General features: G+C 40.4%; 1 protein-coding gene across 6 annotated transcripts in view; it reads left to right on the top strand.

Annotated features, from left to right (window-relative positions):
- The window catches only part of ascc3 (activating signal cointegrator 1 complex subunit 3), a 160,313-nt gene that overhangs the window by 12,267 nt on the left and 120,347 nt on the right, over nucleotides 1-27,699 (top strand). For all 6 annotated transcript variants that reach the window (XM_044207740.1, XM_044207738.1, XM_044207735.1 and 3 more), the window contains exons 4-8: nucleotides 3,027-3,604; nucleotides 11,369-11,486; nucleotides 22,965-23,166; nucleotides 23,822-23,957; nucleotides 24,832-24,957. In XM_044207740.1, the coding sequence (XP_044063675.1) occupies nucleotides 3,027-3,604; nucleotides 11,369-11,486; nucleotides 22,965-23,166; nucleotides 23,822-23,957; nucleotides 24,832-24,957 (1,160 nt within the window). The remainder of the gene's footprint in view (nucleotides 1-3,026; nucleotides 3,605-11,368; nucleotides 11,487-22,964; nucleotides 23,167-23,821; nucleotides 23,958-24,831; nucleotides 24,958-27,699) is intronic.

Genomic DNA, 27,699 nt, shown 5'->3' with positions numbered 1-27,699 from the left:
TGAGCCTTGTCACACATGAAATGTCTGTCCCACATCTGTACAAGAAGTCAAAATGCTTCTGCAGCCCTGCTCTGCGGCTTGGAAGAGTGCAGTGTCTGCTGTGGCGCAAAGAACGTTACCATTGGAAACACAGTTGTTTTTTTTTTTTTAAGTATCATTTTATTTGAAATTGCTCCCCAACAAGTTAAAATATACTAGATTTACTCCAGAGATAGAAACAGGTGTTTGACAGCATGCTGTACACGCTGCCTCTATGACTTCAAGTGCTAGCTTAACTTCACGAGTCAATTATGGAGCTCTCTTTATGAAAACTTTTCTCTCTATTCATGGCAGTATTTTTTCTTCTCAATTGGTAGTCAAGAGTAACAGTTGTTGTGATGCTCCAAATAAAAAGTTGCTTTTAAGCGCACTCTGGAGAGGATGAAAGCAGCCATTCTGCTCTGCTACGTACAGCAATGAGTCTGATGCTTTTAGACCATTTTTTTAATTGGTATAAATCCTTTTAAATCTGTTTTCACTTTGCTCTGCCTCTCCAACCTTCTTCACTCTTTTCTCCCTCTGACATTTTCCCTCTCTATTTGGACAATTTCCCTGTATTCCTTTTTGTTAAGTGCAGTTCTGGTTAATGAACTGTTTGGAATATTATTTAAATGAGGTACAAGGACCTTAAACAGTGAGCTCATGCTGTAGCCTTTACTGCTGAGAAAAACAGCTGCTGAGTCTTCTCTAGAGCTATGAATAGTGCACAGCTCAGATTTAATTACCATACAAAACAACACTGCTATCTAGATACCACTAATGATATTCGAAAAGGTGAATGTGATTGTTGCAGCAGTCCTAATAATCCTCATCATTAAAATGATGATCACTACATCCGCTTTGAGTTGGAGTTTATCATTTCTGCTTCAGTTAGGCAACTGACTGGGGCCCCCAACTATGAGGTCCCTAATAGCTACGGTTTTCTTGTGTTGTTTAGATGAATAGAAGACCGGAATAGAAGGAGAAGAAGAATTAATAGAACATAAAATAAATAAATAAAAATATATAACATTATTTTAGGTGTTTCTTCTAACTCAGTCAGTTAGGAGCTTCTTTTAGCCTTAGGATGTTTTGTGAGTACAGCCCCAAATCCTAATAAACGCAGCAATACATCAATATGAAATACCCCCTTCCACAATGTTATATTATTAAATATGTTGCAGGGCTCCAGAATAACTTTTTACATTAGTGGCACTGGTGCGCCTAACTTTTTTTATTTAAGGCTGGGCGGTATGGCCTAAAATTTATATCAGGGTATAATTTGAAGCACGGAGGGTAACAGTATCATGGCATATTTGCTTTTCTTAAGATTTCAATATAAATGCTTTTGAAGAGGTAAAACACTGGTATGGCAACTGCATGGCAGCTATTACTGTACTCCTAACTGTATTACTGGGACATATTTCACATAGTACAGAGGTATTTTAAGAACATTTATTGTGCAAAACTGCAATAATAAATAGAAAAAGATACAAAACCTTTTATATTTGTCAATTGAAAAAGTTTTATATATTTAAATATTTGAAAGGACACATTAATACATTACCCTATTTCTTATTTCACCATTTTAATTCTACTTAATTCTCCACCTTATTTTAGTGTTTACTCACAAACTACTTTAATCTGCTCACCTTGCTTTCCCTTCAGTTCTCTTTCTCCCACCCCACAAACACACACACACACACACACACACACACACACACACACACCTCTGTCTCTTACTGCGCACACACTGGCTTGCCCCACCCCGCCTCTTTCTGTTTCTTTCTCCCTGTATCTGTCTTCTCTCTTGACTTTCTTCGTCAGCAATACTGTTTTGTTTTATAAAGTCGCCCAAAAAACACAACTTGCGTTTTGGATTTTTTAACCCACAATTCCGTTTTTACAGCAGCAGGTGAGCCGCGTGTGGAGGAGGCTTGTTGTTAATGACCTAGCCTATAAGGCTACTTAGGACCTGGGACAGGGGAGACAGGTGGAATGGTTACCTCCGCCGATAATGTCGGGGCTGGGCTGGGCCTTTCAGGCCTGGGGACAGGTGTAATGGGCCCGCAGCAGTTTTCTTGACAAAAAAATAATCAATAGTTCTGTTCATTTTTAATTATGTTTTAAGGCTGTGATGTTCACGAATTCTCTCGTTCACACACAAGGGATGTGGGAGGAGTACAGGGCGCAGTGTCACACATGCACGCACACACACAAAGAGACGTGCACGGCACATGCAAACCTGCTAAATTTCAGGCGCAGTGAAGCGACCGATGAAATGTTTAGTCGCACTTGACAGATTATGGTTGCACTCTGGAGCCCTGTGTTATATAAGTCTTTTAAGCATTTTGAGTCTACAGCTGTCGCCATCTTTGTTGTGTACAGTTGCCATGGTTACAGGTGTCATTCTTGTCTATGATGAGGTTAGTATAAAAGGTGCTGTTTTTCACATTACCATTCAGTTTTTCTTTTGTTGACAAAAATTTTAATACATTTTGTCATAGTTCTCGTTTTCAAAGGTTACTTTTTATTTAGTTTTGGTCATAAAAAATAGGTCTTCAACGAATGTTTTTCGTCATTATTTTCGTTGACAAAATTAACACTGGTATTAAGCACAATTTTTTCTTCTGAAATAGTAGTTGAGTTAAATGTCAAGTAGCATAAAATTTAAATACTCAAGTAAAGTGCAACTACCTTAAAATTGTTCTTATCTACAGTGCTTTAGTAAATGTACTTAGTGACTTTCCACCACTAAGTAAAACATGTGAGTACTTCTTCCACCACTGCTTTATACCAGTATTCTAGATTAAGGAAAAGATGTGAAAAGCTACAAGAATTAATTTCATGGTGCAGCCCTGTGTTGTAGAATGACAAATAAATGTACCTTGTACCTTGAGATAAGCCCCATTTGCCTAGGGCCCCCAAATCACTAAATCTGCCTCTGGCTGTAGTGATCACTGCGATCATGACATCAAAGTGTTAATATGTTGCGTTTTGTTTTACAGTGGGGACTGAACATGGTCAGGAGGCCATTGAAAGTGCTGCTGTCTTTCTGTTTGAGACCTTCCACAACAAAGACCATGTGGGCACCGAGGAAACCCGGGCCATTAAACAGATGTTTGGCCCCTTTCCGTCATCTGCAGCAGAAGCCGCCTGTGTTTGTGTGGCTCAGCTGGTGGCTCCATCTGGAGACTCCCGTGTTGAGGACTTTATCCAGACCCAGAGCTCCCATCACAACCCCCACCGAGTCTCCACTTTCGGACGCAACATCACCTTTTCATATGACTGCTACACACTAGACCCACTGGAGGACTTGCCCATCACTGGTATCCATGAGGACGACGTGAGTCTAGACTTTATCAACTTGCTGAACAACCAGCAGAGCGGGAGGAAGATCGGCGGTGAGGAACAGGTGTCCAGTTCAGGAAGATCTCTGAGCTCTGGGGATGGAGCCATCCTTAGAACAGAGGTGGAGAAGTATCTGAACGGAGGCAACATGATCTCGTCCTGCCCAGAGGAGCTGTGCACCTCCCTGTTTGAAATGTTGGCCTCCCACAAGAGTGACGATGAGCTGCAGAATGAGGTTTGTTACTGGGAAATACAGTATTTATATATTAGATTGTATATGATAAATTGTTTTTTGGAATCCTTTTACTCAGGTTAAACAAGCTAAAATTAGCTTAGTGCAACTCACCACCTGTTTTATCTGTAACATGACTAAAAATTAATATATATATTATAATAAAAATTATAAATATATACAGTGCAGTAGGGGTATACCATATCATATCGTTCACAATAATACCATATCATTTTTAATAATATAAATAAAATAATATCTGATAAAAAAAATTGTGATAATGGCAACATTCTGACTTGTTGATGTACTGACGTTGTACTGTTATGCACATCAACAACAAGCATGGCTGAAAGCGAAAGTAACATTGCTACCAGCTCCATGGTGGAGGAGTTAGTTCCAAAAAGGGGAGCGACTTAAGTAGTGGAAGTGATTTGGTTACAAAAGATCAAGCAGAGTTTCCCAAACATAGACTTTACTTGGTCAGGCTGCTCAGGAGAAACAGAAAGAGGCGAGGCAAGTCGGTGTGTGTGTGTGGGGAAAAGAGAACTGAAGTAGTTTGTGAGTAAACATTACAATAGGGTGGAAGATTAAGTAGAATTAAAATGGTGACATAAGAAATAATTGGGGGGAGGCACAATGCAAATACCACCTAGAATTTTTAAAATAGTAGAAATGTAATTGTAGTGTTAATATTAATAAACTAATAATAATAGGAATGACAGCTATAGGAATAATAATGTCAGTATTAGTAACAGAGCCAATAGCAACAGCTGTAGAAGCAGTTGTCGAGCAGGAAAATGGGGGCAGCAAGTGGCCCACAACCACAGATCCAGTCTCTGCAGCTCCGGAGGCAGAAATACCTGCTGAAAGCGACAGAAGGAGAGAAACGAGAAGGCACAGAACTACGGGAGAGAGATGATGTCGAGTTAGTAACATGGAGTAATGGGATAAAAATGCATACAGATGGAGAGGGAGAGAAGGAGAGAGGAAAGAGGCGCATCATGGGAATGTCTTCCGGCAGTCTAGGCCTATAGCAGCAAAACTAAGGGATGGTTCAGGGCTCACCTGAGCCAGCCCCTTATCAAAGAGGAAAGTCTTAAGCCGACTCTTAAATGTGGAGATGTCTGCCTCCCGAACCCAAACTGGGACCTGATTCCACAGGAGAGGAGCTTGATGGCTCTGGCTCCCATTCTACTTTTGGAGACTCTAGGAACCACAAGTAACCCTGCATCCTGGGAGCGCAGTTTTCTAGTCGGGTAGTAAGGTATTATGAGATCTTAAAGATACGATGGTGCACCACCATTAAGAGTTTTGTAGGTGAGGAGAAGGATTTTAAATTCTATTCTGGATTTAACAGGGAGCCAGTGCAGAGAAGCTAATATTGGATAGATATGATCTCTTTTCCTAGTTCTTGTCAGTACACGTGCCGCAGCATTCTGGATCTTCTGGAGCGTTTTAATGGACTTATTCGGGAAGCCTGATGTTAAGAAATTGCAATAGTCCAACCTAGAAGTAACAAATGCATGGACTAGTTTTTTGGCATCATTTTGAGACAGGATGTGCCTGATTTTTGCAATGTTGCGTAGGTGAAAGAAGGCAGTCCATGAAGTTTGTTTCATGTGTGAGTTAAAGGATAAATCCTGATCAAAGCTAACTCCGAGGTTCCTTACGGTGGTGCTGGAGGCCAGGGCAATGCCATCTAGAGTAACTATATCTTTAGATAACGTGTCTTGGATGTGTTTTGGGCCAATTACAATAACTTGCGTTTTGTCTGTGAGTTTTAACATTAGACAATTGCAGGTCATCCAGGTCTTTATGTCCTTAAGGCATGTTTGAAGTTTAACAGGTTAGTTTCATCTGGCTTGATCGATAGATATAATTGGGTATCATCTGCATGACAATGAAAGTTTATGGAGTGTTTCCTAATATTATTGCCTAGAGAAAGTATATATAAGGTTAATAGAATCGGTCCAAGCACAGAACCTTGTGGAACTCCGTGACTAACTTTGGCGTGCACGTAGGACTCACCGTTAACTTGTACAAACTGAGATCGATCTGATAGATAGGATTTAAACCAGCTTAGTGCGGCTCCTTTAATGCCAATCACATGTTCCAGTCTCTGTAATAGGATGTGATGGTCAATGGTGTGGAACGCATCACTAAGATGAACAAGAGAAGTACAGAGACAAGTCCATTGTCTGATGCAATTAAAAGGTCATTTGTAATTTTCACTAGTGCTGTCTCTGTGCTATGATGCACTGTAAATCCTGACTGAACTATTGTTATTTAGAAAGTCACACAACTGATTGGCGACTGATTTCTTAAAGAGAAAGGGAATGTTTGATACAGGTCTATAGTTGGCTAAAACCCCTGGATCAAGAGTTGGCTTTTTAAGAAGCAGTTTAATTACAGCTACTTTAAAGGACTGTGGTACATAGCCTGTTAATAAAGACAGTTTGATCATATCCAGTAAAGAAGTGCTAACTAAGGGTAAAACTTCTTTAAGCAGCCTAGTTGGAATGGGGTCTAAGAGACAGGTTGATGGCTTAGATGAATTAATCATCGAAGTTAGTTGAAGAAGGTCGATAGGAGCAAAGCAGTCAAAATATATATCAGGTTTTACAGTTGTTCCTAAGGTTCCTGTGTTTGAAGATAAGTCGGTACTGGTTGAGGGCAGGACTTGATGAATTTTTTCTCTAATAGTTAAAATTTTATTATTGAAGAAACTCATGAAGTCGTTACTACTGACGGCTATAGGAATACATGGCTCAACAGAGCTGTGACTCTCTGTCAGCATGGCTACAGTGCTGAAAAGAAACCTTCCTTTAGGTTTTAAGACTATATTGCCAGATTAAACGAGATTCTTCCAGGTTGTTGGAACACCATTTCCTTTCAAGTTTTCGTGATGATATATATAATATTTTCAATAGACATACATACATACACACACACACACACACACACACAAATATATATATATATATATTTTAGGATTTTTGTCAAATTGTCAAGAATATCGTTATTGCAGAAATACCGTGAAATATCGTGATATTATTTTCAAAAAACATTCAGAGGCAACAACATTCAACAGATACAACAACAACAACAACAGATATCAACATTTATATTAACTCATTTACTCTTTTTCTGAGTAAATCAAAAAGAAACTGTAAAAGTATGTGGAAGCTAGAAGATAAGATTTTGTAAGGTGGACATGCCCCCCTCATCCCAAATGGAAATTACAACCTCGTCCTGACATTCTGTATCAACTGTATCACCTTTACAGTCATATCAAACATTCAGATTCAGCTTATGAGCACATTACACGACAGCATTAAGGTATGTCCACAACCTTGTAAATGATTTTAGTTTCAGAATAGCTGAAGCTGTATCATGTGCTGTATCAGATGTGACACATCGTTTGTTGTCCATCTCATGGAACAGAAACACCTTTTTAACCATTTTAATCAGAGACACTTGCCTTCATCTACAATGCGTCTGGTTTAATCACAAAAAAAGCTATACTCTAAGGTTAGTTCATTTTTTGAATGTTTTAAACAAACATTTTGGCCAAATCTTACATATTGCCCCTTTTTAAAGGAATGCAAACAGAAGTGTTTTTTTGGTTGAACAAACGCTTTATTATAATTTCACAAAATATATTGTATTATTATTATCTATACATAGATTTTTGTTTTACACCTTACCATATTACTTTAATATTCACTTCTCCCCCCAGTTACAGTACAGAGCAGGGCTCCGCCCCACACTAAACTCCTTTAACAGCTTACATGTCAAGTTTTTTTTACCTGTAATGCGTTTGCTCGTAATCTGTGATGTGAAAACATCACATTTCTACATAGAGAAATAGAAAGTGTGTGTCCTGGTCATAGTTAAGTTATAAAATCCTAGCGCACCTCTGTCAGCCGGAGAGTCAGTCACACTGTTCTGCAGTAGAGGAGGATGTACCAGAGTCTGGTTCAAAAGTGGTGTAGCTGATTTGACTAACACCATGGCTAACACCGGAGCTGAGAGCATGGGAACAGGTAACAGAAACGAGACACGCGACCCTCTGTTTCACCCCTCTCTATTTAAATTACAGTTATTTTTGCAGTGAGGTTACTTTATTAAAGACTCTATTTGTAAAAGTGTATAGTCTGCCATTCTGTTACCCTGTGTTGCTCTGTGTACAGTTTTAAAAAAGAGCAATAATTTGAGGGGCTTCTCAACACGGTATTTCTGTGATGTAAAGTTTGACCTGTCCCAATGGTACATTTAATATCTTGGGGCTCCTATTGATTCTATAACCTTGACCTTCAACAGCAGGCCTTTTGGGTTTGATCCATATGCTGGATTTATCATGTCCTGGCTGTTAGACCAAGTCATCCTTGGCCTTTACCTCCAGACCTTTTTTTTTTTTTTTTTTTTTGACATTTTCAACTTTCTGCATGGCTTTGACCTTCATTGATAATAAAGGGTTTTTTTTGGGGGGGGGGGCTATTTTGCATTGTATAATTAATAACTCAAAGCAAATTGTAAAAAGTATATTTTAATTTTTGTTTTATTTGTGCGCTCTTTTCTGCTTGGAAGGGGTTGTTATTTTGCCCTAACTGATTAGTAGTGACTGTTGTATCCCTCCGATCATTATCATGATTAGCAGTAGTGGTTGCTTGGAACAGTTAACTTTAAGTTTGTAGTGTTGATTGAAGATATACTTTGCGCCTAGGAGGCATCCTGATCAGAACCACATCAGCTGGCTCTTTTCAACGTGAAGGACTGTGCTCCGAGCTCCCTCTGGATGTCTGAGTTCCTTACCCTCTCTCTAAGGCTGAGCCCAGCCACCATACGGAGGAAACACATTTTAGCCGCTTGTACCTGCCATCTCATTCTTTCGGTCACTACCCAAAGTTCATAACCATAGGTGAGGGTACAACGCCCGCATTACTGTTTTACACTCCATTTTACCCTCACTCATGAACAAGACCTCACGATACTTAGAGGCAGCAAGTCACTCCCAATCCATAGGGAGCAATACACCGCTTTCAGGCAGAGAACCATGGTCAGACTTGGAGGTGCTGACTTTCATGCAGAGAGCAGACAAGCAATTCTACAGATGTATACTATGATATGGCAAAACATGTATCTGTACCTGGGGGAAAAAAGGAATAATGTAATATCAATTTCAGGCATGCCCAGCTCTAATAGATATGTATTTTTGTAGGGGTACTGTCCATATAGCTCCTCTGCAGCATCTTGCTCTCTCGCTCTCTCACTCTTCCCTTTTCTATCAATTGTTTCACCACAGAATCCAAATTCTACAACTTCAGCTGGTTACAGTTGGTTCCAATGTTTCTCACGTAGTTGACATTTGGAAGCAAACTCTCCCACTGACATCTTTAGATGTAGAATGCCCTGTGTGTGTGTGTGTGTGTGTGTGTATGTATGTGTGAGAGAGCGAGTGAGTACACCTGCAGACTTTCCATGCATCTAGCTCTGTGTGACTCCAAAGTCAACAGTAAAGTTTAAAGGCTCTGCACTCAGTGCCATTAAAGCTGACAATGGAGAGAACCTGCTTCTTATTATTTCTCATTGCTGACCCTCGATTGCTGACATTTTGTGGTAGTCGCTGAGCTCCGGGAGGGTGGTACTGTGGAAAGCCATTTGGTTATATACAGTAGCTGGTTGTGAAGGCCATTTCACATGGCATGTTCAAGTAGCCTCATGTTGTTAATAGTGACCTACAGTGACCTGTTAGGAGCCTATTGGAACAGGATTCCTTTGGCTAAAAGAGATACCATAATCACATTTCTTTGCACATGTTCACTTCATCAGAACAGACCCTGACCTGTCATCCTGCACACACAAGCAGGTTTCGCACATATACTATACTGTAGGTATACATTATAGGTATAGATAAGTTTAGTACATTTACTTTATTTTACCACTTGCGCGAATATAGATTTCCTTTTACATTTACATGTGATGACTTTTAAATGTCAGTATCATTATATTAACAGAAGAGCGCTTCCTGCAGTAGGAGGTCGACAGAATGGAGCAAAAAGAGAGTACACAAGGCCGGCACTAGACCAGCTGAACAGCTCTCTAGAGCCGGATGCATCCATCAGGGCAGGTCAGCTGCCCAGAAGGACGCACTGGCAGCTGCCATCGAAAAATCAGCATGCTCCTGAATTAGAAGACGAGAAAGTGACGGTGAAGGAACTGGGGGAGGAAAATAATTTCTGAGCCTTTTTTTTTTTTTTTTGAAGAGGAAGTCTAGTGATGCAGCCTTTGGTCGCACTGCTCCGCTACTGGGTGGAAAAAATAGCTCACCACTAGAAACGTTACCAGCAGCTTGCACCTGGGGACCTGTGAAGGAGCAGAGCAGTAGCCCATTATTAATAATAAATGCTCTGTTTGAAAAGGTGTTTCATATATTTTTATACTGTCAGCATAAGATTCCACAAAGGATTCCATTTTAATATACAGTGTTATTTACACATATATTCATGCCTAAATATTCCTTTTCACAAACATTGACCAGAGTAAAACTGAACTTCTTGCACATTTAATTTCTAGGATATTATGCCTCATCATATGGCATATCATTGCTTTGAATATTTGACTGCTTAAAATGAATCTAAAGTGCATTTTTTTTTTCAAATTGGGGTTCATGTTGAATTGATCTCAGGAGAGATACAGCCTTGCCCAGTGGTGACTCAATTCAAATAAGGGTTAGGTTGTTCCATTTACCCGCAGAAAAACTGAGTAGGCAATGCTGAATATTTAATCACAGAAAAGGGAGGGGAACACAGGAGGAGGACACAGACATTTCCACTCCTGACCTGTAGCCTTGCAGATGTGGAGTTATTACACAGTTAATGCTTTAGGACTGGCCTTGCATGCAGGATGGTGGACTGTACAGAATCCATCTGAAGGAGAAGCTCTGCCTCTCAATCCCAGCGGAACCCACACCTAATCAGTCGACTCCAAGGACGGAATTTATGAGAGAAAAAAAAAAATCCTTTGAGCAGGTGAAACCCCCGCCCTCTCCAACACCTCCCACCCACTCCTGACATACAGTACACTCAACTCTAATAAAACCGAGACATTCACAGGGACCAGCAGAAGTTTAGAACAGATATAAAAGAGACCACCAAGGGAAAAAAAGATAACCCCAACAAAGACGATGGCTGACCTGACATCAAAGTGCGTCTGTTGTTTTAGTTCCCTGCTGTGCTGACTGTTGCCTTCCCAAGGGAGGACAGACAAAGAGCAAACCATACCGCCATGCTGAAACCAACCCTGAAAGGAGATGGAAAAAATACTGCATTGTTTTACAGGTTCAAATTACACACCCTGGGCCCTCAGGTCTACTATTTTCCAATTAAAGAGCACAAACTTTATCATCACTTCCACTTCTGTCTCACAATGATAATGATGATAGCCTGTGCAGCCCTGTCTCTACTATGCTTTTAATTGTGTGCCGCTGCTGTGCACAGGATTTCTTGTTGTTGTTTTCCTGTCACTTGCTAAGTGCCAGGTGGCTATGTTTGGGAGGCTAAGCGGCAGAGCATATTCTGTACCAGGCGATGGTAATTACCAGGTGCTCAGCCTTGGCAGTAGCAGCGTGTTGGGGGGTGTTGGTGAGCCATAGGATGTGTATACATGTTTGGATGTGTGTGTGCGGTGGTATGTTTGCTGCTGCTGTAGATGACTGTATTTTTGGCTTGCAGCTACTGATTTTCACCTTCCCCTCTCTCCCTCCAGCTGTTTGAGCTGCTGGGCCCAGAGGGGCTGGAGATGATCTCCACCCTCCTCCAGCAAAGGGCGGCCATCGTTGATTCCCTCCTCACCATCCCACCTGACAGGACTGGCTACCCACCAGGTGAGACAGGTCATATCCATGGTAACGAAAACACCAATTGTATTGACTATTAGTCATGAATACCAGATATGAATTTATGTTGCATTGTGAAATGAAAGAATCATTTTTGCATACCGGTATGTACAATAACTAGCACAGAGTAATTCTTAAACTATAGGGAGTGTGTAACCTGGTCAGACTGAAGTGCTCATGTTTGCAGATTTCTGTTCGAGAGGGGGGTTATTTTGTTTTATTTTGCCCTAATCTATCAGTAGCGAGTGACCTATCTGTCCTGCCGTTGTCATTTTCAGTCAACATAGAAGCTAGCATAGCAGCAGCGGTTGCCAGGAAGAGTTAACTGTATGTTTTTAATGACGATTGAAGAAATGTGCTGATTCAGGAGTTATTTCTGCAAATCAGCCTACAACACACGTTACGACCACGCTGATCTCATTCATGCTTGTTGCTATTTCCTTTTTCTATTTCTTCAGCTATATAGCGCTGCAGTATTCTTATTGTTTTATTTTGAAAATGCATTTCACATATAAAATAGCCACATGCAAGCAATGCTGAGTAGCACTACAAAATAGCACTTTAGAAAAATTAAAAGGAACACCCAGGCTCTGCAGTCTTCAGCAGTATTTCAAAATTCAAATGTGAAAAGATGAAAATGCTTCTCATTGTCTTTTTTAATGTTTTACAAAACGTGGTGAGTAGTAAAATCAGTAGTCATGAAAATTGTAAAGGGGTATAGGGAAAAACTGCCATAAGACAAATCCGACAAAGCTAAATTTATCCCCGAGATTCTGAGTTGGCAGAAGGATACAAGAAAGGCAACATTTACAAACGGACAGGAGCTTTCTTACACTGATGGATCTCGCCACCTGGTGAGTTGCTGTAAAATGTAGGATTGTTGTCATATGACGTTTTACCTTACGCATTACTTTTTAGTATTTGTTTAATGCCAGGGGCCACATGAAGAAAAAAGTCTAGTTCTTGACTTTCCACAGTGTCTTTTAGATAAATTGGCTGGGCTGATCTATCACCCGATATTAACTTATTGCTCATATTCTGTATCGGAGGATATGTCGGCAGATAGATAACAAGAAATTGACGTACAAAAATACCATGTTACCATTTAAAGACATATTGGAAGTAATTTAGAATCGCTCCTGGTGTTTCCATTACACCAGGAGCAATGATAAGTTTATTTTTCCACTGTAAAATATCCCACTCACTACATATCTTGGTTATGATTCTTTAAAACAAATTTAAAATGAAACTGTGGCCAGTGGAAGATAAGATCAGTCACATTAGGCAGGAAAACAACAATTCACAGGCACGTACCACTGCTCCCAGATTTTTGACGGTGGGGTTAAAGAATTGTTACACTGAATCACTGTCAGTGTTTTTCTGTGGGATGAAGAGAGTGTATACTGATGAATCAGGGCTTATAAAATGTCCTCGTTTTGCCCTTCTCTCTGCCAATCAAAGTTTAGATATTGCCACAACCAAAACAAAGCTTTCAAGCATTGGTATCTCTCTAGATCTCTCCGATTGTTTGATCTTGTAATCAGTACTCATTTTTCACATCTCAGGAACCTGGAAGATTACACTCCTCCCCCTCTGCTCTGGCTTTTATAGATAAGGACTGCCATTGTTGTGTCTACAATTGGCAGCAATGATGAGTCAGATTTAATATGGGCAAATGTGTTAAGACCATGCACATGCGACTGGTGTCTTCTGACAATGTCCAGTGATTTGTAATAATGGTGCTGATGGTTGGTTATTTTAATCTCGTGCAAATTCATTCAGATAATGACATCAAAATTCTGCCGGCAAGTTCCTCCTATAGTTTGGTGAAGACATTGACTGAGACAGCTCCTCCTTACTGTTGTCATTACAAAAGGAATTACAAATATTTTGATAAAGCATTTTTATACATTTGCATCTTGCACACATTTCTTTCTCTGTTACTTATTTTCTTAGTTTGTTTGTTGTGCTTAGTTAAAACCAAATGAATGCAAATGTTGCCTGTGTCTGCTGGACACAAGTTGTGTTTAGAGCTTGTTCCAAGCCCCTAAAAATTATGCAATATGGCCCAGTGAGCTGTTAAGGCCCTCTTTTTTTGTCAAAGCATTCTCATTTTTTATAATAAACAATTCAAACCAACAATTTTATCAAGGCCTTCTCATATTCTGTGCACAAACCCCAGTTTTTCAGGAAAAATCTTCAGAGTTTAACACTGTTGAGGCGTGCTTATGATGTATACCTACAGTGAGCCCCAGGCTCGTGTTTAGAAATTGTTACAAAAATACAGAGAAATCTCCACAGTTCCAAGACAATAATGCATTATTTAGGCAGAGTAAATGTAATAGCTACATAGCCTGCTCCAAATATTTTACCGACCTGTCCAAGAGCAGGAACTGTGTCTGCCCTCAGTCCGTCTCTCAGCGCTCTCCAACAAGTTCAAGCTAAAGCTACACCAATGGTTATCCGCGTTTGTCCTCGCCCTCTATCGCTTTCTTGTTTGGACACTGAACGCCGAGTTTCTTTTTTATCTGGAGCATCAGAAACTTTTCCTGGAGCTTCTTAGGTTTTACTCCTAGCTGCTGTAGCCTGCTCTGTCTATGGCTGCTCCAGAGCCATGTCGAGAGAGAGCTGCGTCAACTCTGTTCATTTTCAGTTCAGGTGGCTTTATTGGCGTGACTGCATACAATACAACGTTGCCAAAGCATATTAACACAAACTATACAATCATAATAAACAAAAAAAACAAAAAACAAAGCTCAATAATAAACATTCTCTCCAGTGGACCTTTTTGTTTTACAGCAATGGCGGATCACAGAGCTCTCTCCATGGCTCTGGGTTGCTCCCGCTTCCACTCTAGCAAACAAAATCTAATTAAATCTAAACCAAACCAGTCACCGGTTGGCATAAAATGCATCATTACCGATGCGCCAGCGTGGGAACGTCGCCACAGACACAGATTTAAAAACTCTGTATACTGATGTTCATTTATATGTAAAAGTCCTGCACTCTAGATTTAAATATTATGTTAGTTTGTATATTTTGTGAGTAGCTAAACTCATTATATGAAAACTATTCATGGCAGTTGAAAACAATTTAACACAGAATATCTATCTGTAAGTCTGTCTAGAGATGATTGCCATTAACCTATGGTGTAGGCCTTGCCCCCTTCCGGTGTAAATTGTAATACAGATATGTCTGTGAAATTTCGAGATACTACCTTTATGTTAAACTGCCACTGCCTATCACAGCCACTATATCAGTATGTTGTCTGAGCTGTGTAGTGCTCCTGTTTTCTACATGCTAGTGAAACAGCCCTATCCACTGAAAGGCTATTACCTAAAGATTGGCCTTTCACTTCAACTCATTATTTCTTTCACGTCTTTTATGCCATCTACCAGGAATGATGAAGACCAGACTAAAGCCTCCCTTGCGGGAAGGCTCTCTATTTCTGTCCCTGCTTTAATACCGCTCATGAATAAGAGAAATAATAGAATTTTATGCCATACTAATAGAGAAAAGGGCTGACACGTGCACGGTGTTGCTAAGGCCCAAATAAGCACAGGCTCTTGTGTGGAATAGGCTTACACTGGTTTTTGATGTAGTTATCTAGCTCTCCTGGCAGCTTAACGCTGAGTTCATTGATTCTATATGAGATAGTATTTCAGGAGGCTTGATAGTGAGCTGTACTAAAGCAGCCCTCCTACTGATGTACCTGCCTTCCATGCCTGTATGTTTTTCTTAAAATGCTATCCTCCATTCTGAGCCAGCGTTGTGTCTCAACCCCCTGCTTCCTTTGTCCTAAGGTGGCAGACTCCTCTTCTTGTTTTCCCCTTCTTAATGTGTAGAGTGGAGCTGTAAGTAGCTGAAGATATTGGTGGAAAGATAAGGATGGATCATTTTTCATTGCCAGAGCTGTCTTCTGATCCATATGCAAGGTAGACATCAAAGAGCGGCTGAAGATTAGAAGAGAGAGCTCTTGCTTTGCCAGAATAATCCCTGCAACTATTTAAAGTCACACACACTCATCCTTAAGAGTTTCTGGAGTAATTTGAAATTCACAGGTCCTAAATATAGATTTTAATGCTGGCTGTAAAACAGTACATGAGCTAATTAGTGTAGACTAGTTACTCTGTTCATTCATTTAGCAGGTTAAATCGTTGATGTATAACATTGACTTTGATTCAGATGGAATATTAGACAGTGAAATGATAAATGTAGCCAGTGGTGTAAAATCGGAGTTAACTGAAACATTTGCAGCCTCAACAAAAGAGCCCAGTCATGATGTAATAAATTACACTTAATAGATCACTTGCTAATATTCAGTCATTCGGGCACATTAACTTATTATGAGTGTTGGAATTGTGTTCGAAAAAAATGTTCTTGTTGGAAAATACACATCTGTCTTGTCCACACACTGCTGACAACTTTTTCTTCCCAAAGGTACCCGCCCTGTGGAGTGTGTGACCACCAGTGATGCTCTTTAGCGATGTTTATGTGAGCAGGTCCCTGTTTTGTTAGTATGGTGTGCACGCACACAGGGATGCACACACAAGCATATGGATGACACGATACACAGAGTCGGTGCAGAAACTAGAGCCAGACCAATATATTAGCAGATATTAGCTTGTCGCGTATATGTAGATTGATAAGTAACAACACATGTCAGTACAGAAATGCCAGAGTATGTTGTAAGGTCATTTAAAAACAGTATCACCACTACATACTGTAGTTTGTCCACCAGAGAACACTGACAAGATGATTTTTACACTGTAAAATGTCCCGCTCACTATATATCTTGGTCACAATTCTTTGAAAAATCAAATTTAAGGGATCCTTATCAAAAATGTTTGTTTATGTTATGTGTTTATGTAAAAAAAAAAAAGCCTTTCGGCTGATCTGTTATCATTATTGGAATTTTTAAACTCTCAAATATTGATATTAGTATCGGCTGAAAATAACATTCACTGACTTGATACTTTCAGAGTCCTTGCATACATTTTTAGGATAAGCATCTCATCATCTGGTGCGCTGGCCTTTATATGGCTCTCCCCTGATGACAGGTTTGTATGTATGACTCCAGCCGTGGGCGTCCTGGAGTTTAGGCTCCCATCTTTCTCTCTTGTCAGGATCTCGGTGACAAAACCAGCGCTCTGAAGCTCTGAAGGCGGTGCAGCGGTGTCAATCTGCAGTCCCCGCTAGTCAGCAGCGCAGGCCGCATTATGATGCTGGGTGCAGTTATCCTTCAAGTCTTGTACAGTTGAATACTTTTATATTGGAACATGGAAGCTACACAATAAGCTAATTATCTGGAATTACATTTCTAATGGCTGATAGGTTTGCTGATATTTAGCATTTTTTTTATAAATACATTGTTCAGTGGTTTAAATTGACATCTCAAGTTTTTACTACGATTATAGGCTTCTTTTCTCTTTAGAAACAAGTAGTGTAGAGCTACAGAACTACTACTTTGCTGTACCACCTGTTTTCTTGCAATATTGTAAGTTAAGTAACTGACCTGCACGGACAGTGAGACCTGCATGCTATAGAGCAACTTGAGTAGAAACTGAAATGCTTAGCTATATTTAATTCGATGATATTTGTTTCTAGGGAAACATCCAGGATTGGAATTAGATCTGACTCTCCCTCCTTGCCAGAATCCTCTAACCTGTCAGGGCGACATGTTTGATGGACAAATCTGTGTCTAAAATATATGGTAACTGTGATTCATATTTTGATAGTTATGGCTCACCTTTAATCTGCCCATGTGTAACTAAAACACACAGCAATGCAGCAACGTAAACATTTTTCCTGTATTTTAGACCAAAGAAAACACGCTGTAGTTGTGCTCACGCCCATATGCAGCTTTAAGCCTCAGCTGATGTTATTCCCATTGTGGAGAACTTTTGATCAGCGTTAAAAATTACACTTGCTAGACAGCTTTTGAGATTAGTGTTGCCTTGACGACTGAGGGTTAAAAAAGGCTGATTAAATTTTCCACTATTTGCATGCCATCAGGAAGAGTGGGATTTAGTGGGAATGCCTGTCTCTTGCTGATTAGCTTTTAAATTGCAGTTTGCAGCTTGGCACTTGTTTATCAAAGAGCAGATTCTCTTGGTGGCTCCTCTCCACATTTCAATGGCTGATAGAAGCAGTGGTATATGGAATGGACAATTAAAAAAACATGTCCACACATCCAAAAAGTTTTTAACAGGTGCTGGATAAATCAGGGGATATTTGTGGCGAAAGTACAATCACATTGACGTACTGTAAAATATTAGAATTTATGCCATGGTCTGGGTGAATTTTCGATTCTGATTGGCTGCAGGGTGTCCATTAATTCCTGACAACAGACGCTTACTAAGTAGTTCCAGTGAAACTGTCTGGCTACACAATGCTTGTATCAGCCTGTATAGATGAGTGTGGTCCTTCAGTGGCTCATCCTCTGAACACCACAGCACCAAGAAGTACACTGCCCCTCTGAACTTACTGATTCTTTGTATCACACAAGCGATCATCTCACATCCCATTCGCTATTCATCTCGCTACTTCTGGCTGCGGCCGACAGCACGCAATATTTGTTCGTGAAAATCTGGATATTGATTTGGGGACAATGACATGGCTGGATAACTAGCTAGTCTTGTTATTTACTGTACATAATGTTATTGACTTTGAATCTTGCTCGCATAACGTTAGCTTTCTGGCTCGGAGCTGAGCTGAGCGGACTGGAAATATCTCCCGTTGCCAAGTTGTATCTAAGGTTCGTTCTATTTACTGGAGTAGTGAACAACCTTTTCCATTGCAGAAAAACCTTATGGGATGGTAATGATTGTTCCCGGTATTAGTCAAACCCCCAGGTGTTACCAGGGACCAGGGGTAGTTATTGTCTGTGAAAAACTTTTTCACAAACGATTTTGATTGCAAAGCGCATGAAAATATAAATTAATGGTCTTCATTTTTTTTCCCCATGGCAAGTGACCATGGTGGAAGCGAGAGAATGCCCTTCGAGGTGTCCATTGTCAGGAATTAATGGACGACGGGGAGGCCAGAACCGTCTGACGCACTAACCCTTACACATATAGCTGCCCCTAAACGTCGATCCTCTGATTCTAACCTCACGTCGTCAGTCGCAGCATCTGCTTCTTCCTGCTCCTTCACTGTACACAGAGCAACACAGTTAAACCGCATGGTGGGCTGTTCACTAAAAACCTGTATTTAACGGAAATAGAGAGGGTGACGGAAAAGGAGGGCAGAGCTGCGCAATACAGAGTTTGCCAATCAGTCGATGAATCGATTAGTCAGTTGACAGAAAATGAATCTGCAAATATTTTGATAACTCATTAATTGTCCTTTTTAAGCAGAAAGGCCATATTTTCTCTGGTTCCAGTTTCTTAGATGTGATTTTGGACTGTTGAACGAACATCATCAGACATTTGAAGACGCCACCTTAAGCTCTAGGACATTGCCATCTGCATTTTTCAGTGTTGTCTGATGTTTTATAGACTAAAGTCATTGTATAATTGAGAAAATAGTCGGCAGATGAATGAAGAGAACTGTTAGTTGCAGCCCTTGGAGTAAAGTTGAGCACTTTTTAAAAACAAAAACAAAAATTCTACAAACAAGGAGAGGCAGGAAGCACAAGCACATAACAAAAAAAACGCAGTTTCATGTCGAACAGTTTTCACTTTCAGTTATTATTTTGTATGTACAAAGAAATGGAATTGGATAAATAAACCACTTTGAAACTAAATGCTAACTTGACATTGTAGAGATGCATTTCTCATATTTGAAGCTGCACTCGTTTTTTATATTTTATATGAACAACGGATCTAAAGATGATGTGTAATGTGAAAGGTGCCATTCGCGGCGAGAAACCCACTGAGAACTATCATTTTGCATTTCTGCCTAGCTCTATGAAACCTTTTAGTTCACCACTGTTACCTCCCGCAGGAGTGTGAATAGTGGGCTCACATTTGTCAGGTGGCCAGAAATGCTAATATTGAGTGTTACTCCATGTCTGCTGGATGTGTTAATAGGCACTTTTTTGCTTACAGTTTGACATAACTATATTTTTTATTGTAGTAGTAGCTCAACATTACTTTTGTCTGTTGCAGTCCTAGAAGCGGGAGAGCCATTTCAAAGTTTGAGCTGTGTTGTCTAGCCTTCTCCTCAGCAGCAAGGAGACACGGCGAGAGGTGGAACCCGGTGGGACGCTGACAGCTCCAACCTGGTAGAAAGAGCCTCCCATTGAGTGTTTGTGTTTGTGCGTGCAAATGCCTTTGACTGGGTCATTAAGCATATTTCTTTTTCTGTTCAAGGGTGGTACAGTAGGTGTTGAGGAATATGTGTAGAAAACTGTGTAGAAATTTCCCAGATTTGATGTGCCATAGCAAATGGTTCTGTCATGAATTTAAAGATGATGCCAGTGTTTCTCTGACAAGCATTTTGGACAATTTCCCCAGGCCATGATCCGAATGGAGGCTTTTCTCTGCTGCTCAAGTACAAACTCGAACTGAGTGGATGCAGGGAGTGTTGCATCATCCTCATTGCTAAGCAAGTTTGACAACAAGGCAATCTATTTGGCTACCTGAAGTGCTTGGGTAATTTATAGAATTAATTACTGACCTGAATTCAGTGTTTTTTAAACACTTTTACTTTCTTCACAATTACTGAATAGGGCTTAAATGTGGGGGAGAGCTTTATTGAAATTAGTAAACCACACTATGAGCAGACAGAATTATACGAGGGTAATGCTTTGTGTGACTTTGTCATCGCAGAAATATTTCATTAGCACTGAAGCTGTTTAGCTGTCGCCGAATGTAGTTTTATGTTTATATCATAGGTGAGATGTGCATATTTGAACATTCTTACACTGAGTAACTGTACGTTCACAAGGCTAATGATAACTACCTATATAGGGCTGGACAATACTTGGATATTATTAAGATATGATCACATCATGTTATGGTTTTACAGAGTTTTGATTTGATAATCTTTGATACAAACTAAGCAAACATTTCAATTCAAACTATTAACTTTAACAAGTTATGTTTTTATTTAACGGAGGTTAGTAAATAGAGATACATGAACTAAAATGATTATGTGTTCATCTTTTTAATTCCCATTGTTCAGTCTACAAATGTTCCTCAGTTGGTCAAACGGACCCGCCAAAACGCTAGAAGGGGGTCCTGGAACAGCATTCAGAGTCAGTATCTGGAATGACGGCCAAGACGTCTGCCTTGCATATAGTTGAAAAGAGATTCACTTGCAGCTTGTAGAAGCTTGTCCCTGTCCTCTTCAATGGCTGACTGCGGAGGCGGCTTATATTGGAGAACTGGACATCCAATACTCAGGCAACAGTCCCGTGCTGTTTAATCAGCACGTTGATATGCCACGCCTGTCAGATAGCTCGATAAATATAACTTGTGAAAGGTTAAATAACCAGCGGCTCTATACCATTCAATAGCTTAATTCATTTCTCACACTCTCCTCTTATGCATTGATGATCAATATTTTGCCATTTTTCCTTATACTGCATAAAGTGACTGTTTAACCACCAAAATCACAAATGATCACTTACACATTTAGTACCACTATAGGTACAATTTTGAGGTTTATGAATTTAAAAATGCATTAAAGGCATTATCGCAGTCAGTTTGCCAGCATGAGAATGATAACTGATATTTATCTCCATTTGACAAGTTAATACAAAACATATGTTATTATCTATTTGAAATTCTCAAAAGGATTGCCCTTTATATTTTGATTAGTCTTTTTTTAACCAAATATCTAATTCACAATAAATGATCAAATTGAGGATCTTTTGAAGACAGTTTAAGACTCTTACTGTTTAAAGTCACTACTATATGTTGACTGTTCTTGAAAATCCTATATTGATTTTAAAGAGTACAGTTTCAAATGTGTGAAAACACCTTGAAACCATCTTGTAAACAAGCAAAATCTATCTTGGCGATGCTCTTCACAGTGATTATGGCACCATGATCGCTTGTGGAAATGAGAATCCTGGAGATTTGGAGGCAATCACTGTGGAGACACATAACAAGGCACAATAGCTCCCAGAGAGAGGCAAAGTAAAGGATGGAGAATGGTTTAGACAGAGGAATTGGTGCATAGAGGGTGACAGAGTTAAAGGGGTTGGGAGTTGGAGAGGTAATGGGAGGGAGGATAAGAGTGACAGGAAGAGGGGAGCTGCTAAAACGAGAGGGAGGCTGTGCAGCAGGTAGAACCGCTAGATGAGATAAAGAAGAAATCATTCAGTCAATCAGCCCAGCCTGCGGTGCAATCATCAGATCTCATCTGTTTTCAAGAGCAATTCTGCCTTTTATTGAGCTGTTGTGCCTCAAACAGAGATGCTGCAATGGGCAACGTTAACCCCTGCAATGCCACATGCACCTGCATCTGACATCAATGGGCTGTCAGGATTACTGCTGAAAATATGAGTCTGTTTTTACTGACACTGGCTGACCTGATGTTGTTTTCTCAATGAGAGCAACCTGTTCTTCCTGATGATGACAGATTGAGCGGTCAGTCATTTCGGGAGCTGGGCTGCAAGCAGCTGAGATGACCAGCTGGTCTCACCTGGCCTCTCTTTGCATCTCCAAAAACGTTTTTCTTCCAAGTAGGGGTTATTTGGATAAGCTGACCACACATTTGAAATCTAAATGGTTACTTTCTTGTGTGGGGGGAAAAAAAAAAAATCCAAATAAAGTGACATAATAACAGTCCTAGGACGAAAATTCTGCCAGCTTTGAGCCCAGCTCCTCCATCGTCGCTGGTTGGGGTGAAAAGCATTTTGGGATACTTAGCTAACCGGTCAGCTCCCAAAGTATCCTCGATAGAATGGGCGGAGCAAGCACACTTATGGTCATTTGGACTGTACTTGGCTAGATGCAGACTTCAGGAGTCCACAAGAACACAGGTACAGACGAGAACACTGACTGAGAAAGACCTTTTGTGTTCCACACTTGCTAAGATGTGGACATACAGTAATTAGAGTGTATTAGGCTAATTTGGAAGTAATTATTTTGTTCACTGGGAGTACTGACGAGCAGAAAGTCTCATACCGAACTGAATGTCCTGTTTAACGGTTTGTGGCGAATGCACATACCATAAAACCCTCATTGTTGAATACAGCATTAAGTCGTGAATTTTTACAGAATTTCACTCTTCTCTTGGTCGGTTGTTTTTTTTTTTCAGTAGGACCGTTTAATACAGCTGAGATTGTTCTTTTTGCATTGTTTTCAATTACGATAGCGTGATGTTTGTATTGCTGTTTCTAATGTATGTCCATCTGTGTTTTGGATTTTGTGACTTAATGGTAGAACACTTTTTTACAGCTTGATCTTCATGGGACTTCCATTTAAAGAAAAAAAAAAATCCATCTAGTAAAACCTTTGTCGTAACATTTTGCCTTTTATTTTCTATATTTGGTGCTTGCATTTCCTCCAGATGTGAGCCGTAAAGTCAGTGGCGAAGTGACCAAGCCCACCTATGGGTGCCAGGTGACCATCCAGTCAGAGCAGGAGAAACAGATGATGAAGATGTACCGCAGGGAGGAGAAGCGAGAGAGGAAGAGAGGCAAAGGAACAGATGACAGCGACTCCTCAGATGCTGTCTTGACCTTCGACCCCAGAGAGATGAGAGCCCAGCGGTATGTCCTCCCTCTCAACTTTCTCTTGGTCCTTTTCCCCTCATTTGTCTTTTTTCTCTGTCTGTCCGTCTCCTCCTGTGTTCTTAGGTATCCACACCAAAACCGACAAGCTTCTGCATTTTTCATGACAACTTGGCTGGAGCTTTACAAAATACAAAAAAAAAAGCACAGCCACGCTGCAGCTTCTCACACCTTTTTTTTGTACAGGATTTTTGTGAAAGTTTAATTTCAGAGAATGGAAAAAAAAGAGCAGCGATCTGTTTAATTAAAAACTTAGCATGGCCAAATCCAGCCCAGTGTGAACGAAAAGATTAGCAGAGAGGTAAGCCACTTTAGGAAGGAACATAATGCCTCACATCTGTGCCTCTTCATTTGAATCATCAACTGCACTATTCATTCAAAAGCACAAATATGGATGGATAGGAGGGTCCGCGTATGGAACCACGTTGTTGCAGATGTGACATTGTGCAGATGTTGTTGAAATGACATTACCGTTTACGCCTTTCTTCATTTCCTTTGACAGAAGACTGGCATGGACTTCTTTCTTTCTCCTCATCTTGAAGGAGTTAGTTTTACCCGATCAAGCACCTTTTATTTACAGTTGCTTTCTTTTCTGGGTTTTCACATTCCCCATGTCTTGTGTTTGCTTACACAGGGAGCAGGCCCTGCTGACTGCACGCCGTGAACCTATACTGAGCAGAGAAAGGGTTTCTGAACGCATTCGGTATCCCAATGTCTACGACAGCTATGCAGAGGCCACAAAGACACCTGCGTTTGTTGGAGGAGCCAGGGTGAGGCTCGAATAACTGTTAGTTCTGAGTGAATGCGTCTTTTGCTTTGGATATTAAATATAATTGAAATGTTCAAGCAAGCAAGCTCTTTAGTTGAACTGATGTAGGATTCTCCTTTCTGAATTTTTAAAGTTTTTTACTACTGGACTTATTTACTACTACTCACAGTCAGATGCAGGACCACCAGACTGACGACCAAAGATTTCACCACGTTTCTCTCACCTTTGTCAGCTTTGGTCTGTTACAGCCCAAAATTGCGCACAGTGTGTAGGGGTCTGTAGTCTGCTCTTACATTACACCCTAGTAACAGACATATTGCCCATAAGCTTTTTCTTTTAGCTGGTTTTTGGAATATTTTTTGTAGTTGTCCATTTCTTAAAAACATAGACTTCTCTCAAAGGTCAGGCGCAAACAGAAGATTGCTCTCAAATTGATTTGAACCATCATAGCCTCCTATCCTTGTAATGTTTGATTGTATGTTACATTTTATATAAATGTTGTATACATGATCTCATTGTTTCAACCTAAATGGTAAATGGTGGTTTTCAAAGACCTCTTCTAAAAAAAGAAATAAAAGATACACGCCAAAAGTAAGGTTATCTATAAATTATAAAGTCTAATTCTAATCAAGTACATTCTGTACTTCAAATGTATGTATATGTTCAGAACATGTACGGATTAGATCTTCAAAGTAGGTTTGATCTGCTCTGTATTTTCAAGGGAGCATGGGAATTTAAAAAAAAAAAAGTGAAACTATAGCTGAATTCTTATTGTATATTTTGTGAATCTTTCCCAGTTTTAGAGTATGTTATTTTTGGTCTTTGAGGTCATTTGTGAGGTCTGGGTTTTCTTCATTTGTGTGTGTGACATTCAGATGCTTCTACCCGAGGGAATCCGCAGGGAGAACAACAAGATGTACGAAGAGGTGGAGATCCCACCCAACGAACCCATGCCTATCGGCTTTGAAGAGAAGCCTGTCTACATCTCTGAACTAGATGAGGTAGGAGCACTCTGTGTGGATATATGTGTGTGTGTGTGTGTGTTTTGCACACTGTGTGTGGATATGTGTGTGTGTTTGTTTTTTTAAGACTGACAGTGACATTTCTGAAGTCAGGACACCTTAGTCAAAACAATTAATATATCTGTATTGACTCTGCTGACAAACTTTGTTAGCAAATGTTGTGTTATTACAACTGTGACCATATACAAACATAGTGTGAGCTTACATAAAACATTAAGCTCTCCTTTTCTTTTTCTGCCTCGAAGCTTCATTTCATTATGAAACTATTATACAGCGCACATGTCCATTGACAGCAATTGCTGCTGCACCAAGAAGTGACCGTTTGAGCTGAAGGTAGAGGAAAGACCTGCTGGAATCTCCTCGTCAGTCAGTTGCCAGTCAACCACCGGTGACACCAGGAAGTCAAGAAATACTTCTAGCACCTAACTCCCCATGAAGTCACAAATGAACATTTCTGTTTGTGTTTGGATTAAACAAACGAGATAAACAAGTTAATTAGTAACATTTCGAGGTGTTGGTAGGAGGATTTTTAATATTTGGATGGAGCCAGGCTAGCTGTGTTTTTATGCTGAGCCAAGTGTACAGATGTGAGAGTGGAATCAATCTTATTTCCCAAAATGTCATACTCACAGACTGTGTAAAAGAAGTGGATGTTGTCACCGTGACGTCACCCAATGGTGTGTGGACTACCGTTTTGAAGCCTTGAGATTGGCATTTTGGCCATCGCAATCTCGTTTTTTTTGCAACCAGTGACCGAAAGTGACCATAGTTGGATGAAGGGGTGGAGCTGGGGAGCATAGCAAATGCTAAGTTATCAGCTAAAGCTAGCGCTAGCTAGGTTAGCAGGGTGCATCTGTAATTCATGTTAACTGTGATATTAATTTGGATGCTAATTTTGGCTAGCGAAAAACAGGCTTACAACAAAATGTATTTACCTGAAAAAATGAATAGCCGACTCCTTAGACGATCGTTTAGTACAACCGAACGCTGAACAAGACTTTTTTAGGCAACCAAAATGTTATGAACTGAAAACACACTGTGAAAGGGTCAAAGTTCACGGCTAGTTAAAGGTACACAGTGCAGTGGATACGCATCGCTTGGCTCTATCTTGACTGACAGGTCACCATGGCAGTGACTTGTCAATCGCAAGGTAACCCTAAAGCATTACCTGCTTTATCGTCTATTTTACTGACTATAATTTGAATTGAATGAACATCATGCTGTATTGAAGAAGACTTTACTGAGGTAATAAATAAATAAAGTAAGAAGTAGGGTCATTTTCTCAAAGACTTCTACACAATCTGACGTCTTTTCGCCCCCTGCTGGCCATTAGAAAGAATGCAGGTTTAAGGCACTTCTGCATTGCCTTCACTTTTCAGCCTTGACGGTTTGCTGCTTGGTCATACTATTTCTTTAATGCTGGAATTTACTTTGACTGAGGCCTAAATTAAACTTGACTAATGTCTAGTTAATATGCTTACTGCAAACTAATACTTGATCAAAGATAATTCGTTGAAAGAAGTGAAAGAACCTTGCTTAACTCTCTGTACCACATAAGTCCACAATGATTGTTCCATCGTTCCCTGTTCTTGGCACCATGTTGAGCCTCACCCTAAGTTAAGCTAATCTTGACTAGCTCATCCGTCACAGTTCTGTTCCAGATCGCTTTTGGACTGGATGGTTTTCTTTTGTCTGGAGGATCTCAGTGCAGCCTTTGGGAAACAGTGTGCCTCTATTTGAAGCACACGGCCCAGCCATCACCGTCACCTCCGCCTTGTTTCAGTGATGATGTTCTTCCTTTTAGTTTTTCTGTGGCTGTGATCTTGTTAGGCATCCATAGTGGAATATCTCAGCCACATCAATCCCGCCAGCGTTTAGAAGCGTACAGTACATGCTGTTATATAAATATATCACCGTGGACGTCACCTGAGTTTTGGAGGTATTGATGTAGAAACATTTTTGTCTGTATTTTTTGTATGTTATCTAGTGTCTCTTGCTCTCTCAGAAAACACATTTCAGTGTTTTAGTTATTTAAAACTTTTATTACTTACAATTGTTGAAAGCTGAACCCTTCGGGATTCGATTAGTGGATTCCAGGCCTTAGATTTGATAAAATACTATGGGACTCCAACACCAGCAGTGGACTACTTTCCCAGCTCTGCATATCAACGTCTCAGCAGTTTGAAGTACATCTGTATGAACAACAGGACTTGCCTGCATGACTGTTCAGCTGTCAGGAGAGTTTGCTGATGCCCCGGGTGTACCTATAGTCCCTGTTATCCTCCATCTTAGTGAACAGGAGAGGACTGTGGCTGTAATGGCCAGTGAGTGATGTTCCCTCTTAATGGAAGTGCTGTAGCTCTCAGCCGGCTGTCAGTCGACACAATGACCCGTCAGTCTGACTGACACTTTGACTGACAAACCCACGCTCATACTGGTACATACATTCCCCCTGGCCTCTGGCAGGCGTTACCCGGCCACCACTGGGCCGTATTAGAGGGCAGCAGGCTGGAAAAGCAGGAGTTCTTTCTGCTCCGGCCCTCGGGGAAGAGGTATGGCAGGAGGACGGAGACTACTTCACACACATCATCATCTTTGAAAGGCTCTGCTACCATCCTGTCTGCAGAAGTGGGCTCTGTAATCCATCATTACTGCATCACTAGTGAAGATGCAGCAGTGCAAAAGGTCACCCCTTCTTCTCTGAATCAGGCCTTTTGTTGA

This window comes from Siniperca chuatsi, linkage group LG9 (assembly GCF_020085105.1).
Source record: "Siniperca chuatsi isolate FFG_IHB_CAS linkage group LG9, ASM2008510v1, whole genome shotgun sequence".
NCBI lineage: Eukaryota > Metazoa > Chordata > Actinopteri > Centrarchiformes > Sinipercidae > Siniperca > Siniperca chuatsi.
This window is presented reverse-complemented; position numbering and strand designations above follow the sequence as displayed.